Source organism: Aethalodelphis obliquidens, unplaced genomic scaffold, assembly GCF_003676395.1.
Source record: "Aethalodelphis obliquidens isolate GAN/ISIS:26980383/991018 unplaced genomic scaffold, ASM367639v1 scaffold9, whole genome shotgun sequence".
Classification (NCBI taxonomy): domain Eukaryota; kingdom Metazoa; phylum Chordata; class Mammalia; order Artiodactyla; family Delphinidae; genus Aethalodelphis; species Aethalodelphis obliquidens.
Window position 1 is genome coordinate 27,206,982 of NW_020837953.1, and position 17,736 is coordinate 27,224,717.

Sequence of the window (17,736 nt, forward strand, 5' to 3'; positions counted from 1 at the left end):
AAAAAAAAAAAAAAAAAAAAAAAAAAAAAAAAAAGAAACACTAATATTAGGGGGCTTCCCTGGTGGCGCAGTGGTTGAGAGTCCGCCTGCCGATGCAGGGGACACGGGTTCGTGCCCCGGTCCGCGAGGATCCCGCGTGCCGCGGAGCGGCTGGGCCCGTGAGCCATGGCCGCTGGGCCTGCGCGTCTGGAGCCTGCGCTCCGCAACGGGAGAGGCCACAACAGTCAGAGGCCCGCGTAATGCCAAAAAAAAAAAAAAAAAAAAAAAAATCCTATAGGGATTTGTTTTCTGGAATTGAATTTATAGATTATGGGAGAACTCACATCTTTATAATATTGAGTCTTATCATCCATAAATATGGTATAATTTGCCACTCAGGTCTTCTTTCATATTCTTCAGTTATGTTTCCTTATTTTCTTTTAAGATCTTGCACGTTTTTTGTTAGATTTATTTCTGTTGCTTATAGGTTTTATTGCTATAGTGAATGGGATAGCAGGCTTTGTCAGCTGAATGGAAATGCTGCTAAAATGTTACCATTAAGAATAATATTTAGGGACTTCCCTGGTTGCGCAGTTGTTAAGAATCCACCTGCCAATGGAGGGGACACGGGTTCAATCCCTGGTCCAGGAAGATCCCACATGCTGCAGAGCAACTAAGCCTATGCGCCACAACTACTGAGCCTGTGTGCCACAACTACTGAAGCCTGCACGCCTAGAGCCCGTGCTCCACAACAAGAGAAGCTACCACAGTGAGAAGCCTGTGCACCACAACGAAGAGTAGCCCCCACTCGCCGCAACTAGAGAAAGCCCGTGCGCAGCAACGAAGACCCAATGTGGCCAAAAATAAATAAATAAATAAATAAAAATTTTTAAAGATTTATTTATTTATTTATTATTTATTTTTGGCCGCGTCGGGTCTTCATTGCGGCACTTGGGATCTTCGTTGAGGTATGCGGGCTCTTCGTCATGATGCCTGGGCTTCTCTCTAGTTGCCTCATACGGGCTTCTCCCTAGTTGTTGTGTGTGGGTTTTCTCTCTCTAGTTGTGTTGCGCAGGCTCCAGGGCGCGTAGGCTCTGTAGTTTGCAGCACGCGGGCTCTCTCATTGAGGCACGTGAGCTCAGTAGTTGTGACATGCGGGCTTAGTTGCCTTGTGGCGTGTGGGATCTTAGTTCCCTGACCAGGGATGGAACCCCCGTCCCCTGCATTGTAAGGCAGATTCTTTGCCACTGGACCACCAGGGAAGTCCTGAAGCGGCAGCTATTTAAAAACTGTTACTCTAATTGTTTCAGTGGACGCTTTTGTTTACCAGTCTGTTATGTAATTTCCCTTCTGTTTATTCATTATTCTATTCCTACTACTCCCCCTACTCACTCAGTACCTTTTTCTGGTAATAACTCCTCAACTTTTCTTAAGAGGATCACCCCTTCACTTCTTTGGTTCTTATGGTTTGGGAGATACTGACTCAACTCATCACTCCAGAGGTCAACTTGTGACCTAGACCTGGCAAATCAGAGCACTGCATTCCCATGGCCAGTTACTGGTCTGGGGATGGACACGTCAAACAAGGCCAGAAAAAGAGGTTCAATCAAAGCAAATCTTAGCATTTTTTATTGGAGCGACCAGAAAAGAAGACCACTCTTATGAGGATGTGAGCCTGGAGCTATAGTAGATTTTCTGCCACCATGAGGAGAGAGCCTACATGAGAAAGGACCAACACTGAGGAAAGCAGAGCAAAGAAACAGAAAGGCCAGATCCTATCAACATCATTTTTCCCTAGACCAGAGGTGTTTGGGCTGTGCAGCACGGCATGTGGGATCTTAGTTCCCCGACCAGGAAGAACCTGCATCCCCTGCATTGGAAGTGTGGAGTCTTAACCACTGGACTGCCAGGGAAGTCCCGGTCATTCATTTCTATAAAGGGTCAGATAGGAAATATTTTAGGGCTTGTGGGTGTGAGAATGTGATTTATAATAAATATATATTTTGGAGTTTGTCCGTGGTTCCTGGCTCACAGCTCCCCAAACCCTTGGAGTTTCCTAAGCAGTAAGAGCAATAGGAACATCTTTTGTTATAATATTTGGTCTTTTGTCCTCAGTTCCTGAAATCGCATCAGAGCCATAAAGGTGAAATGGACATCTTGTTATTATAAAAAGCCCCTTTCAACCATAACTGAGTTTATGTTAATAAGGTGACTTTCAGAAGTCCCCTAAAGATTGGAGGAGGTTGCCAGGGAAACCAATCAGTGGATTAGATTAATTAGATTAGAGGGTTGGAACTCAGAGTCTCACCTCATGACCTCTGGAGAGAGAGGCTGGAGGTTGAATCAATCACCAATGGCCAATGATTTAATCAATTGTGCCTATGTAATGAAGCCTCCATAAAACCCCAAAAAAGACAGGGTTCTGAGCTTCCAGGTTGGTGAAAGAGAACTCATCCACTTGCCAGCCCTAAACTCCACAGGGACAGAAGCTCCTGGATTCAGCATCTTGCCCTATGTATCTCTTCATCCAGCTGTTGATTCATATCCTTTAATACACTTTGTAATGAACCAGTAGTCTAGTAAGTAAACTGGTTTCCTGAGTTCTGTAAGCCACTCCAGCAAATTAATCAAGGAGGGGGTCCTGGGACCCTTTATAACCAGTTGGTCAGACGCACAGGTAACAACCTGACTTGTGATTGGCATCTGAAATGGAGGCAGTCTTGTGGGATTGAGCTCTTAACCTATGGAATCTGATGCTATCTCCAGGTAGATAGTACCAGAATTGAGTTGAGTTAGTGTTGGGAGAATTGCTTGGTTTGGGGGAAAAAACCACACATTGTAGTGGGCCATAGATCTCTCTCACAACTACTCAACTTCACCACTATATTGCTCAAGTCACAGCACAAAAGCATCTAGACAATATGAGAAGGAATGGGCATGGCTGTGTTCCAGTCAACCTTTATTTACAAAAACAGACACAGGCTCCTTTTGCTAACCCCAGCCCTAGACCCAGTCACGGCTTAGGCTGTATCTATCCTTGGACTTTTCAGTTATTTGAGCCAATAAATGTCCTTTTCCTTAAGCCAATTTGAGTTGGCTTTCCTTTTAACTTGTAACCAAAGAATCCCAATTTATGTTATATCTGAAGATTCTGAATTCTTTGGTAACTTTCATCTAACTATTAGTGCAACTTGTGTTTAAAATCCATTCTTAATCCGGAAAGGAATCAAAGTTGGCTTCACAGAGGAAAGATTAATTGATGTCCAAGTCATTGCCAGTTCTTTTTCAGACATAAAAGTGTTATATAAACACAAATTCTATTCTTAAAAGATTTAATAAAAAGTTAATTCCTTGGGGGGAAACAGATTTTCTTTTTCAGTTTAAGTTTCAATAAGAATTTGCTTTCCAGGCAATTTGTAGACGTTTGAAGTGAGCATCAGTATTGTTAAGAGTTGCAAACTGCAGTCACTTTGTACAAATTTAAACAGGCTCCTTGCTGAGAGTTGATAGGGAGTGGGGGGATGTTAACAGTGAAAGTAAAGTGGAAAATTTCTTTTCCTGACTGCAGAGACTTGAGCACTGCCTTTGACAAGCAGAAGAAACAACAGAGGACCTCTGAAAAGGCTGAGCGCTGTGGGGAATGACTTCAGCAATGGACTGTGTCAAAGGGCAGTCACACAACTCATCCCTAAAGTGAAGTACCCCAAGTTGGCAGCTGAATTCTTAGTGCTATATACTCTTGAAAATATAATTTCAAGATAGGATTGAGAGTGAGTTCCAGGGGCTTAATGAAAAGATTCCAATAAATAAAAGGGAAAAGGCAGTTCATACACACACACACACACACACACACACATCTAGGTAACACACATATGGCAGGGAGGAGAAAGAGAACAATCAAGGATGACTCCAAGCTTTATGGCCTGAGTACTGGCAGAAGGGACTTGCCATTTCTTGAAATGGGAAAGACTGGGAGAGAAACAGGTTGTAGGGGCTGGTATCTGGAGCTCAACTTTGGACATATTAAGTTTAACATCTCCTGTTATTTATCTAATAAGAAATAAAGAGTGGGCAGCTGGATATATGAGTAGCATTAAGGAAATAGGTCCAGGCTGGGGATATAAAATTCGGAATCGTCAGCATATAGACGGTATTTACAGTCATGAGATTAGGTGTGATTACCAAAGGAGGAGGCTACAGAGAACAGAGACAAGTCCTTGGCACTCCAACATTTAGAGAACAGAGAGATGAAGAGGACCAAGAAAAGATACCTGAGAGGAAAGCCAGAAAGATAGGAAGAAACATCCTGGAGGTGAAGAAAGTGTTTCAGGGAAGAAGGGGCGATCAACTCTGTTAGTTTTGGTAAGATGAGGACTAAGAGTTGACCACTGGGATTTATCAGTGGTGTGTGTGTGTGTGTGTGTGTGTGTGTGTGTGTGTTAGGGTGGGTTTAAGGGAGAATGGAATGAGAGAAACAAGCACACACAACTCTTTTCAAAGAGTTTTGCTGTAAAGGGAAAGAGAATAAGGGAGGAAACTGGGGTTAAGACTGAAGAAGAATCTGAATATTTTAGGAAAAAAAAATAACTGAAGAAATAAACTTCCAGATGAAGCAGGAAGGGATTGAGAACACATTAAAATGGTTACTATTAGAAAGGATTAGTGAGGGTGGGAGAAGAGGGTACCCTCTCTGCAACAGGAAGAGAGACTGAAAAAATGTACAGATATCTAAGAGAAGGAGTGACATGGGAGCTCATTACAGATGCCGTTGATCTCTAAAATATCACTATTTGTGAAAATGATGAGGATGGGGGAAATGTGGTAGAATTACAGTAGTTAAATGTAAAAATGTATAGCTGATTTTTAATCTACTCTGATTTATACTTTTCACTCAAATCACAAGATTAAAGTATCATAACATAAGCTGAGCTTAAACCATAGTAGATACTCAATAAATATTCAGTGGATTTGTACTGGTGAAACTGTTTCATTGCTAGACTATAGCAAGTGACAGGCAGGAGAAGTTGCCATTTTTCCTTAACCTACCCACCTATGGCTGAATAAGTTTGTTTTTTGCTCTTGTCAGGAAGCAGGGCTTTCATAACTAAGCCCATAAACGGATTTTGGTTTCCGTACTGATAATTTTTACCTCTTCCTTACCTATTTAAGCCAAACAACTGTCCTTTTGTATTCTGCTCTGTTCTGATGGGTAGCGTCTGGGGCTGAGAGTCTGCAACTTCATGACCCAGGATCTTTCATCAGTTAACTTTCTGTAGGATACGCTAAATGGGTCATAATGGATATCAGAAGACCAGGGGAAGAGAGAAATTTCCAGCTTCTAGCTCTCACAGTCGCTGGTGTTTGTTGTAATAGTAGCAGGATGGGAGGATTCTGGACAGCAGCTCAGGCAGATGCAGAATCTTTTTGGTGGTTCCAATTCTCATCGAGGTGGCAACTCTTCAGCAGATCTAACACTGTGTCTCCAAAAGTCCAGCAAGCAGTATATGCTTGTGGGCTCAGCTTTAAGGGCTGGTGAACTCTAAGCCCTTGTGATTAGCAGCTTGTCGCCTCTGAGTATCATTTCCTTCTTTCTTTTTGTTCCTCTAGACCCCATCCTCATTTGTGCTCTTCTAGGCCTTCCCACACCCTTGTATTGGGTTGGCCAAAAAGTTCATTTGGGTTTTTCCATAACATGTTATGGAAAATAATTTCGTGTATTATATTATCTCTGTCTGGAATATCTAGAATGACTCCCATTTTCTGGATAGGACTATATAATCTTGGTGACAGAAAAGTTTCCAGGAAATAGACCCTCTAAGCTTGAACAGAGTGATGGCCTTACTGCCAATGGAAAATGGAGATGTAGTAGCACTATGATTACCTACCTACCTTATCACCTGTGTTTGCTTAGGATGAAGTCCTATTGAAGGCAGTGCTTTGGGAGATGAAGTGTAATTGCTGCCTTTCCTCAGCTCATACATATGGTTCCAAAGTGAGCTCCCTACAACAAGTTGACTGAGGAAGAAAAAGTTAAGGCCGATTTAGAGATGGTTTTGCACAATATGCCGGCATCAGCTGGAAGTGGATAGTTGAAACATCACAAATCCCATCAGAAGTGTCCCTGAAAGATTTTGGGAAGGAAAATCTCCCCAGTGAGCATCTGGTTGCCCACTCTGCACAGAGAGAGAGATAGACACAGGTATAGATTTTACCCTGATTCATGGACAGTGGCTAACAAGTTGGCCAAAGAGTTAAGGATTTAGAAAGAACCAGACAGAAGAACTGGTGAGCAAAAGGCATGGGGCAAAGAGGCAGGTGGAAATACCTCTTGGAATGGCCACAGGGTAAGAGACGTTAGTGTCTCACGTGAATGCTTAATAAAGGGTACCCATTGCAGAGGAGGCTCTCAGAAGGTAGACAAGATGACCTGTTCTGTGGATGTCAGGCAGCCTCCTTCCCTAGCCACCATGAAGCTTGCTGTATACTCCATCACCCAGAAGCATCTTACCTGATAAAATGGTGGAATAACCAACTGAATATTCCATTATGGCCCCATAAGAGAGATGATACCCTGAGAGATCGGGGTGCTATCCAAATGGATGTGGTACATAATTTTAGCCACTGACCAATATAGATGCTATTATTTCCATAACTAGAATACTCACTTCTAGAAATCAAGGGGTGAAAGTGGCAGTGCCTCCTTTCACTTTTACCTCTAACAGCCCACTTACAGAATTCTTGCTTTCTGTCCCTACAAAGATCTTATCTCTCAAAACAGGAATGTTGCCACCAGGGAAACATTGCATGCTTCCACTAAATTTGATCATGACTGACCTAAAAGAAGAATGAACGTCACCCATTTTGGGGAAACGATGATGGTGTCATTGTTTGTATGAAGGATAGTTGCATACTGGAAAGCAGACTCGTGAACTTGTTTAGAATTTTAAATATGGGAAGAGTGGTATATGTGGATGCCATGTAGCCAAAGAGGGTGGACTATATTGGTCATTTACCTGTTGTCTCTCAGTTCAACACCCGCCATGCTCTACTCTACTCTCTACTGATGTAATTGGAATTCTGCAAATGACATTTCCCAGGCTTCCATCCTTGCAGCTGGCTTCCTGTTAGAGTCTTATCAGTAGGAGGTGCCAACAGGAGATCAGTAAAAGGAAAAATGTTTCCTGCTTTGGGCAGTGAAAATGCAGCAATTTCTGGTGGCTGCTGGCTGTTGGTGTAGCGGCAGCAGGAGCAGGTGATTCTGGACTCCAGTAGACTTTCCAGCCTTTGGACTTCCCCTCTCTGATAGAAGTGGTACCTCTCCGGCAGATCCAGAACGACTGTGACAGCAACTCCAACTGCACAGCAGCCAGCACAGACTTGAGAGCTCCAGCTCAGGGGCACAGCAGCTTCTGATCTATGATTGGAATTCTTTTTTGTTGTTGTTTTTAAATATTTATTTATTTAATTTATTTTGGCTGCCCCAGGTCTTAGTTGCGGTACGCAGACTTCTTAGTTGCGGCATGTGGACCCTTAGTTGCAGCACGCATGCGGGATCTAGTTCCCTGACCAGCGATCGAACCTGGGCCCCCTGCATTGGGAGCGTAGAGTCTCACCCACTGGACCACCAGGGAAGTCCCTATGACTGAAGTTCTTCTAGCTCCCCTGGCCCCTTTTTTTTCCTTTTGCTATTCCAGCCCTTCTTAAACTTTTGGAAGCAATTTCATATATTAAATTTCTTCTCTTTGAAACACCCAGAGTGGTTTCTGTTTCCCTGAGGAGACCCTGACTGATAACATTTCTAGTCCCTAAAACAGATAAATCTAAAAAAAGGATCTATCCTGAGGCTTGCCCTTCTGGACAAATGATATAATCTTCCCTCTCAGCTTCTCTCTTAACTTTTACTTCTTACAAACAACCATAGTCAATAGAAGCTGCATTTATTTTGTTGTTGTTATTGTTGTTGCATTGTTTTTTGTCATTAACTTATTTAAGCAAAATTCTAAGCACTCACCAAAGTAAAGAAGAAAATATAGAGAATACTTGTGTATTTATTACCCAGCTTTAACACTGATCGATTTTGCTAATTTTGTGTCTTGTATCTACCTCCATTTTCCACCCAGAATATTTTAAAATAAAATCACAGGCATCAAATCATTTCACCCATAATATTTCCTGTGTACTTTTTACATGAGCCTCCTTCCATTTCTGTAATTACAGTTGGACCTCTGTTATCCTTTGCCTGCACAGGACCCCTTTCTCTTCCTCAGCATAGGATTCTTCTTTTTCTTTTGGGAACTGCCTTCCAAAATTTGGTGATGCTGTTCATCCCTTTGCCTCCCTGACTCCATGGACATATGAACTACACTTGTCAGTCTGAGTGTGTTATGGAAGCTAGAGAATAAAGGTCTCACTACGCAAGGGCATGGGCCTTAAGGATTGCATGAACCTAGAACTGCAAAAAGTTACCTTCAACAACTGGGAAAGCCCACCTAAGAACTATGCTAACACAGAAGAAAACTAGATAGAACTGTTTCAGAGAGAGTCCTGATGATATTATTTTAATACCTGAATCCAGCTGTGCCTAAAACCAATGCTCCTTCTGGATTTTTAGTTATGTGAGCCAATAAATTTCCTTTTCTGCTTAAATTTAAGTTGGATTTCTATCATGTGTGACCAAGAGTCATTTATTACTAATTTGTAACACTCTCCAAGCCTGCAGCGATAGCCCATTCAAGAATACTCTATTTAGCAGGGAGAGCATATTTCTATAAATGGAAACGTTAATAGAATCAGTGCCATTAAGGTCATCATATCACTAAAGCATAGTTTCTGGTGTTGCTATTTTGCAGTTATTTTTTCCCTTCATATTCCCTGAAATCCTGGTATGCCTCCAGGCAAAGTTTCTTCCAACTTTGTTCATTCAGATAGTTGTGAGTCATTTCTTCTCAGGCTACAGTAATTCCTATGATAGCTTTCATGATGTCAGAAGTCTTCCACCAATCTCTAATTAACAGCTGATCAGGTTTTTAAAAGTTTCCCTGGTTTGAACCACTGTAAAGTATCGATTTTAACATCCAAAGTAGTATTTTTGTTTAGTACTCTTATGGTAACTTTAGCTTTAACACTTGTGATAAGTTATTACGGGTCAAAATCATTCGGCAGAACAGGAAATAATGACAGAAAGTGAGACTGTGGCAAAGAAACACAAATAGATTAGTGAGGGCTCTCCAACTCAGGAACATACCATCTGCTAAATCAGCTCTCTTCAGTGCTAACTGTATTCACTGGCTGAGCGGTTATTTTTTAAATGCATTAACCACAATTCAGTACTGTATCAAATTTATAAATATGAACATATACAGAGATGAAAAGCACTATAATAAATTAGTGCTCAAGAAGTTACGTCTATAATGAAATTTCTTTCATGTTTAAAATAATCTAGGTTCTAGCTAATAGTAGGCTTTGAAATCCCAAACTTCCCAGAAATTATTTCATAAGAAAGACTAAAAAAGCAGTTGGGGGCTTCCCTGGTGGCGCAGTGGTTGAGAGTCCGCCTGCCGATGCAGGGGACATGGGTTCGTGCCCCAGTCCGGGAAGATCCCACATGCCGCGGAGCGGCTGGGCCCGTGAGCCATGACCGCTGAGCCTGCACGTCCGGAGGCTGTGCCCCGCAACTGGAGAGGCCACAACAGTGAAAGGCCCGCGTACCGCAAAAAAAAAAAAAAAAAAAAAGCAGTTGGCTAGAGATTGGGGCCTTCACATTCTCATTATAGGCCCAAAGATCCAGCTTTTGCTGAATCCTTATATGCCCAAGTCTCTGGAATACAGACAAACCAGGGATACTATGCTAACAGAGGTAGAATATACTCAAGGTTATATCATACAATTGCCGAAACAGGACATCTGGGAATATTGCTAAAGAAGCATGAAATCAATACCCAATCTTTTACTGTCATATCCTATCAGTTAAAATCTAATAATTCCTCTATTCTAATCTGAAGCACAGTAGTAGGTCATGACTTAACAATTTTTTATTATAAATAATGCTGCAATGAGTACCTTTGCACACAGATCCTTGAGCACTTGTGAAATAATTTGATTCCTAGAAGAGTACAGACAGATTACCTTCCCAAAACACTATATCAATTTAAATCTTTACCAACATGAAATGACAGTGCCCTTTTCCCCCAACACTTTCATTAACTCTGGATATTATCTCTTTAAAATGCTTCTCTTCTACCCTTAAGGAAAAATACCAGGGAAATATCAATACTATTATTTAACATTGTCCTGGAATTACGAGCCAATGAATTAGGCAATGTAATTAAAATATGAATATTGGAAAAGATGAAATGGTTATTGTTATTGCAGATATTATATATCTTTAAATGCAAAAGTAAAATTAGAAAACTATTTTCTAAAGTAAAATTCTGGGCTTCCCTGGTGGCACAGTGGTTAAGAATCGCCTGCCAATGCAGGGGACATGGGTTCAAGCCCTGGTCCGGGAAGATCCCACATGCTGTGGAGCAACTAAGCCCTTGCGCCACAACTACTGAGCCTGTGCTCTAGAGCCTGTGAGCCACAACTACTGAGCCCACGAGCCACAACTACTGAAGCCCCCGTGCCAAGAGCTTGTGCTCTGCAACAAGAGAAGCCCCCATGATGAGAAGCCCGTGCAGCGCAATGAAGAGTAGCCCCCGCTCTCCGCAACTAGAGAAAGCCCATGCACAGCAACGAAGACCCAATGCAGCCAAAAATAAATAAATAAATAAAAACTAAAAAAATAAAATAAAATAAAGTAAAATTCTTGGGCTTTTGTCATGTTGGAGTAACTGGTACTAGACTTGGCCTTCTGCTGTAAACAATTAGAAAACTGGACAAAATACATGAAAAAATTGTCTTCGGACAATGAAAACAGGGCAAGTGAGACTGTGATCTCCAAGAAAAGGAAACAAATGAGGCAGCCTATTATCACTTTGGCTTTCTGGATTTTGATACAGGGAGGGGAAATCAAACTGGATTGAACAGACAGAGGTGGTGTTCAAGAAGGCTGAGGCGCCTGGCAGTTGTGGGGCAAAGTACCAGAGAGAGGCAACTACACAGGCAAAGAGATCAATAAATCTGCACAGGAGTATTCTAGAGTCTATGCTGAACACTAATCTACAAATGTGTAAGGTTAAACTACAAGAGTTCAGCTGAAAAACAATTGGGGAACTGTGAGCAGAAAAATTCCCAGAGCTCACACAGGGTTAAGAGACAATTAAGTTTTGACCAGTCAGGATAAAGATTCTTCACTGAACACCTAGGGCATTTATTAGAGACCCCAGAAGAGAAACACCTTAGTAGAAGGACTAACCTAACTCAACAGTAAAGATGACTCTAGAACTGCCCCAAAGTTCAAAAACAAGCTTCAAAATCATCAAGCTGATTCATCTGCAACTTAACTAACACATAAACCAAAATTCAAAAGTCTTTGAAGGAAAACAACAAAATTCAGATACTCAAAAACATATAATTACAATGTTCACCATTCCATCAAAAATCACTAGACATGTGAAAAAGCAAAAAAAGTCATCTTAAAATCAGAAGAAAAAACTGGTCAATGGAAACAGATCCAGGAATGAAAGAGATGCTAGACTTAGTAAACAAGGATGTAAAAAAGAGTTAATATACTTAATAAAATTTTATATTTAAAAATTTTATATTTAAGTTTAATTTAAAATTTGAAGAAAAACATGAATATATTGAGAGAAAGACAAGATATAAAAATAATCAAAAAAATCTAGAAGCAAATACAATATCTGAAATTAAAAATTCGGTAGATGGGCTTAGTGGCAGATATTATAAACTGCACAAGAATAATCCATGAATGTGAAGACATAGCAATGGAAATTACCCAGACTGAAATTTTTTAAAAGAACTCGGGCTTCCCTGGTGGCGCAGTGGTTGCGAGTCCGCCTGCCGATGCAGGGGACATGGGTTCGTGCCTCAGTCCAGAAAGATCCCACATGCCGCGGAGCGGCTAGGCCCGTGAGCCACGGCCACTGAGCCTGCGCGTCCAGAGCCTGTGCTCTGCAACGGGAGAGGCCACAACAGTGAGAGGCCCGCGTACCGCAAAAAAAAAAAAAAAAAAAAACTGACAAAAAATAAACAGAGCCTTAGTGACATGTTAAACAATATCAAATTGGTCTAATATATTTGTAATTGACGTTCCAGAAAAGGTGGGGGCAGAAAAAATATTTGAAGCAAAGAGGAGAAACATAAAGATACAGTTATAAGGTCCTTACACTATACATCAGAGGTTGACAAACCTTTTCTGTAAAAGGTCAGATAGTAAATATTTTACGCTTTGCAGGCTAGTAGTCTTTGTTGCAACTACTCAACTCTGCCACTGTAGCATAAAAACATGCCATAAACAATACGTAAGTGAATGGCTGTGATTGTGTTCCAATAAAACTTTACTTACAAAAGCAGGGAGTAATCCCCATTTGGCCTGAAGTCTGTAGTCTGCTAACCTGTGCTATATATGAAGTGGTACAATATGTGATAATTATAAGGGAAAATGCATATTACAACTCTTGGAGCAACTGTTAAATATAAAACAAAGAAATTAAGCTAATAAGCCAACAGTGGGGATAAAATAGAATACTGAAAATTACTTAATATTCTTTTACTGAGGCAGGAAAAAAGGGGAAGAGGAACAACAGAGATGGCATAAATAGAAAACAAATAGCAAGATGGTACACTTAAATCCAACTGTATTGATAATTATATCAATGAAAATATTCTGAACTGCATTTAAAAAGGAGATTGTCAGACTGGATAAAATTGATGACTCAAATATATGCTGTCTACAAGAAACACACTTTAAACCTAAAGATACAAATGTTAAAGTAAATAAAGGTAAAAAAGCATATGATTAATTGTAAGAGAGCTGGAATGGTTATATTAATATCAGACAAATCAGGTTCAAGACAATACCAGAGCTAAAAAGATATTTTATAATGATAAAAGGATTAATTCATTAAGAAAATATAACAACGATAAATGTGTACATACTTAATAACACAGCTTTAAAATACATAAAGCAAAAACTGGCAGAAGTGAAAAAAGAAATACTGAAATTCATAATTATTATTGTATATTTCAACACTCCTCAGTAATTGGTAGAAGGAATAGATAGAAAAATCAATATGGATATAAAACACCTGATCAACACTATCAACCAACTTGGCCAAACTGACATTTATAGAACACTCTATACAACAGATTAATGGAATAGAATAGAGTCAGAAAAAGACATGCAAATATTTTATCAATCAATTTTTTTAAGTAAGGCTCATTTCATCAATTGTTTTTACAAAGGTGACACAGTAATTCAATGGGGGGAGTAATATTTTCAAACAAATGGTGCCAGAACAACTGTATATCCATTACAGGAAAAAAATAAACCTTGACCCTTACTTTACACCACATATTGATACAAATTTTCACTCAAAATGGATCATAGAACGCAATGTGAAAGTTAAATTTCTAGAAGAAAACATAGGAGAAAAATCTTTAGGACCCTGGGGTAGGCAAAGATTTCTTAGGACACAAAAAGCACGGACCGTAAAGAAAAATTTGACAAACCCTGCTCTTTGAAAGATACCATTAAGGAAATGAAAAGCCCAGCCATGAACTAGGATAAAATATTTGCAATACATATATCTGACAAAAGACTTGTATCTAGAATATATAAAGACTTCAAAAAACTCAATGATAGGACAAACAACTCATTGGCAAATGATTTAAACAGATATTTCACTAAAGATATACAAATTAGCACATGAAAAAATTTCAACATCATTAATCATTAGGGAAATACAAACTGTGGTTTTACACAATGAACACTGAAAGGTCATTACACACCCACTGTAATGGCTAAAACTAAAAAGACTGACAGTACCAACTGCTGACAAGGATGTGGAGAAAGTGGATCTCATACACTGCTGGTGGGGATGTAAAATGGTACAATCAATCACTCTGGAAAACTGTTTAGCAGTTCCAATAAAGTTAAACCTACTCTAGGACCCAAGAATTCCATTCCTAAGTATTTACCCAAGAGAAATGAAAACATGTCCACAAAGAGACTTGTATCAATACAAGAATCTTCATAGCAGCTTCATTCATACTAGCCCTAATCTAGAAAGAAATGTCCATCAACTGGTGAATAGATAGATTGTGGTACATCCATACCATGGAATAGTAGTGAGCAACAGGAAGGAACAAACCTCCGATACACACAATGACATGAATGAATCTCAAAAGCATTAGCCTCAACAAAAGAAGCCAGACACAAAACAGTACAAACTGTGTGATTCCAGTCACATGAAATTCTAGAAACAGGCAAAATTAATCTAGAGTGACAGAAAGGAGGTTGACAATTGCCAGGGGCTGAGAGTGAAACGGGCGTTTACTTCAAAAAGGCATGAGGAGGGCTTCCCTGGTGGTGCAGTGGTTGAGAATCTGCCTGCTAATGCAGGGGACACGGGTTCGAGCCCTGGTCTGGGAAGATCCCACATGCCACGGAGCAACTAGGCCCGTGAGCCACAACTACTGAGCCTGCGTGTCTGGAGCCTGTGCTCTGCAACAAGAGAGGCCGCAACAGTGAGAGGCCCGCGCACCGCGATGAAGAGTGGCCCCCGCTTGCCACAACTAGAGAAAGCCCTCACACAGAAACGAAGACCCAACACAGCCAAAAATAAATAAATTAATTAATTAAAAACTATTAAAAAAAAAAAAGGCATGAGGAAAAAAAAAGATAGGACGGAAGTTCTGGGTGATAGAAACGTTCTATATCTTATTTATGCTGATTGCTACAAATGAATACATATCAAAACCCACTGAACTTGTACACTTAAAACCGGTACATCTTATTGTATGTAAATTATACCTTAATAAAGTCAATTTTTAAAAACTCCTTAGAAACAAGAGAATTTGGGAAGATATCCCAGTTATAAAATACACAAAGTGAATACACAAAAAATGAGTAGCTAGTTATCAGATGCAATGGAAGGTTCTTCTTGCAAAATAGTGAAAATTAAATATTTTAACAAGAAATATGCAGAAACTTTATGAAGAATATGATAAAGCTCTGTAATGAGGATCATAAAAGAACACTTGAATAAACAGACTCCTGCCTTAGCTTCCTTTCTGTTCTCTGCTTTTACCAGAGGGATCTGCTAAAATGTAAGTCAGGTCATATCATTCCTCTACTCAAAACTTCCAATGGTTTCCCTCTCAGAATGAATGCCAAAATCTTTACCCTCGTCTAAAAGGGCTGCAAGATTTCCCTTCCTCCCTCTACCTGCCCCTAGCTCTAACCTCATTGGTTTTGATATTTCCCAATGTGCCAATGCACTCCTGATGGACCTTGTGTCGGGAACACTCTTCACCCAGATCTTCACATAACTTGTTCCCCAACTTTATACAAATCTTTGCTTCAGTATCACTATCAGAGGTTATCTTGACAAATCCATCTTTAGTGTGGGAAGTTTCAGTTGATCACTAGGGCTCAATAGCTGTTGTCATAGAAACTATGTCATATGTGGCACAGTTTAGAAACCAGGGGAAAGGATTAAAAGGAAACATGATAGCTGTCTTCCAATATTGAAGGACTATTATGTGGAAGAGGAAGTAGAATTATTCTTCAGCAGTAGACTAGTCCTCTGGACTGATCACTAGAACGTAAGTTCCAAAAGAGCTGACTGTTTTGTTCACCTCGGCATCCCTCGCACAGAGCGTGTCTGGCACACAGATGCTCAGTCATATTTGTTGAATAAATGTTCAGTGTAGTTCTGAAAAGCAAGAAGGACGGATGGATAGGACTAAAGGGGGACAGATGTTAACTCAGTATAAAGAACAGTTTCTTAAAAATGAGAACTTGATGGGATTTTTTTGAACTCAGGTGTCTTGATCTAGTGCCTTCATATGTATATGCAAGCAAACTAAGGTTTGGAAAGTTTTAAGTCGATGGTTATTATACTGCTTGTCTCAGTCCATTAGTGGGTTTTGAAATCAATTTAGTTAGGATTTTAAAGAACACAAAATAGAATTTAAAATAGTAGAGCTTATTGCAAATAGTAAGAATTCTTATATGAATTTTTTGTTTCAGATAGAGAGAGAGATTAATAAGCAGAATCCCAGGTATGTGTGTATTGGGTCAAGATGTAAAATGTAGTATTTCTTACTGCGGGTTTTGGTAAAAAAAATTTTTTTTGAGAAATACTGGGTTAAGCTGTTCAACAACAGAATTTGCCCGCTTGCAAAGTAACGAGTTTTATTTGCAGTTGAGGTAGCGGCAGAATGTCATTGACTTAGGGTGAATACACTTGGGGAGAGGTGGGGCTAGATGACTTCAGGAATTTATATTTTTTCTTTATATTTGTCTGTATTTTCCAAAAGGATCATACATCCTTTTTAAAGTGATTTAAAGTAGTTTTAAATACATATATATGAAACACATTTTACAATAGAAATTAGACATTTTAAATGGAGATGAGATCGTTTCTGTAGGTTGACATTTAGCACCATTTGTCCTGGAATCCAAGGCAAAAGCAAAAAACAGAGAAACACAAACAATTTATATAGTGCTCACATCATTTGCCCAGTAGAAATGAGCATTGTTCTGGCACTAACTTTTAGGAGGAATTTGTATGTGAATTATTATGAGGACATAAAATTTCATTATAGAGAATATTTGGACTAATACAATAAACTTCCTAATTGGTCTCCTTGCCTTTTATCTTTCTCTCTTCAATCCACCCTGAAGTGTGTTTTCTTTCCAGATTCTCCTGTTTAGAATTCTTTAGTGGCCCCTTCCTGCCTACTAGATAAAGTCCATATTTCTATGAATGGATTTAGTACCCTTTACGACCCAGCTTCTGCCAATCTCTGCACTCTCATCTCCTACCAGCTACCTCACCTCCCACTCTTAAGCTATATGCCATTCCCAGGCACGTTATACCTTTCATGCCGCCAAGCTTTTGTACATATTGTTCCTGTGCTACAATAAAACCACTCTTCTCAGTCTGAGAAACTCTCACTCTTCGTTCAGAGTCAGCTCAAACAGAGGATCCTTTGGGAAGCTTTCCTTGACTTCCCTGGGCTCATGTTTTTGTTTGTTTTTTGGCCATGCCACGTGGCATATGGGATCTTAGTTCCCTGACCAGGGATCAAATCCGTGACTCCTGCATTGGAACCGTGGAGTCTTAACCATTGGACCACCAGGGAAGTCCCCTCTGGGCTCATGTTAATTGCTATTCCCTCCATGCCCCATCGTACTGTATACATGTATGCCATGGCAAGTGCTAGAATGCATTTTATTTGCCTATTCTGATGTATATTTCCCTGCTACATTGTATTGAATAATATCCATATGAGGAGAGACCATGTCTATGTTTATGCCCAACCTTAGTTTAATGTTTGGGATGTGGCAGACATTCAATAAATATCTTCACCAGTGTCCTTACTGAACTAACAAAGGTTCTTTTTTTTAAAAAAATAAATAAATTTATTTATTTGTTTATTTTTGGTTGCATTGGGTCTTCGTTGCTGTGTGTGGGCTTCCTCTACCTGCGATAAGCGGGGGCAACTCTTCGTTGCAGTGCGTGGGCTTCTCATTGCGGTGGCTTCTCTTGTTGTGGGGCACGGGCTCTAGGCACATGGGCTTCAGTAGTTGTGGCAGGAGGGCTTAGTAGCTGTGGCTCGCAGGCT

The 17,736-nt window shown here is 40.0% G+C and overlaps 2 protein-coding genes across 5 annotated transcripts in view; one reads left to right on the forward strand and one right to left on the reverse strand.

The window, feature by feature from the left end:
* TSLIG1 (tRNA splicing ligase complex subunit 1) overlaps positions 1 to 17,736 on the forward strand; it is a 72,132-nt gene that overhangs the window by 41,834 nt on the left and 12,562 nt on the right. For 2 of the 4 annotated variants that reach the window (XM_027109272.1, XM_027109273.1), the window contains one exon: positions 3,548 to 4,956. The exons of the other annotated variants lie outside the window; for them this stretch is intronic. Coding sequence is in view for 1 of the 2 variants with exons in the window: in XM_027109273.1 (XP_026965074.1) it covers positions 3,548 to 3,568 (21 nt within the window). In the remaining variant the exon portion in view is untranslated. Of the gene's footprint in view, positions 1 to 3,547; positions 4,957 to 17,736 lie in introns of those variants that run through there. 4 annotated transcript variants of the gene reach the window in all.
* ZBTB8A (zinc finger and BTB domain containing 8A) overlaps positions 1 to 17,736 on the reverse strand; it is a 49,689-nt gene that overhangs the window by 14,914 nt on the left and 17,039 nt on the right. The gene's annotated exons all lie outside the window — the stretch shown is intronic.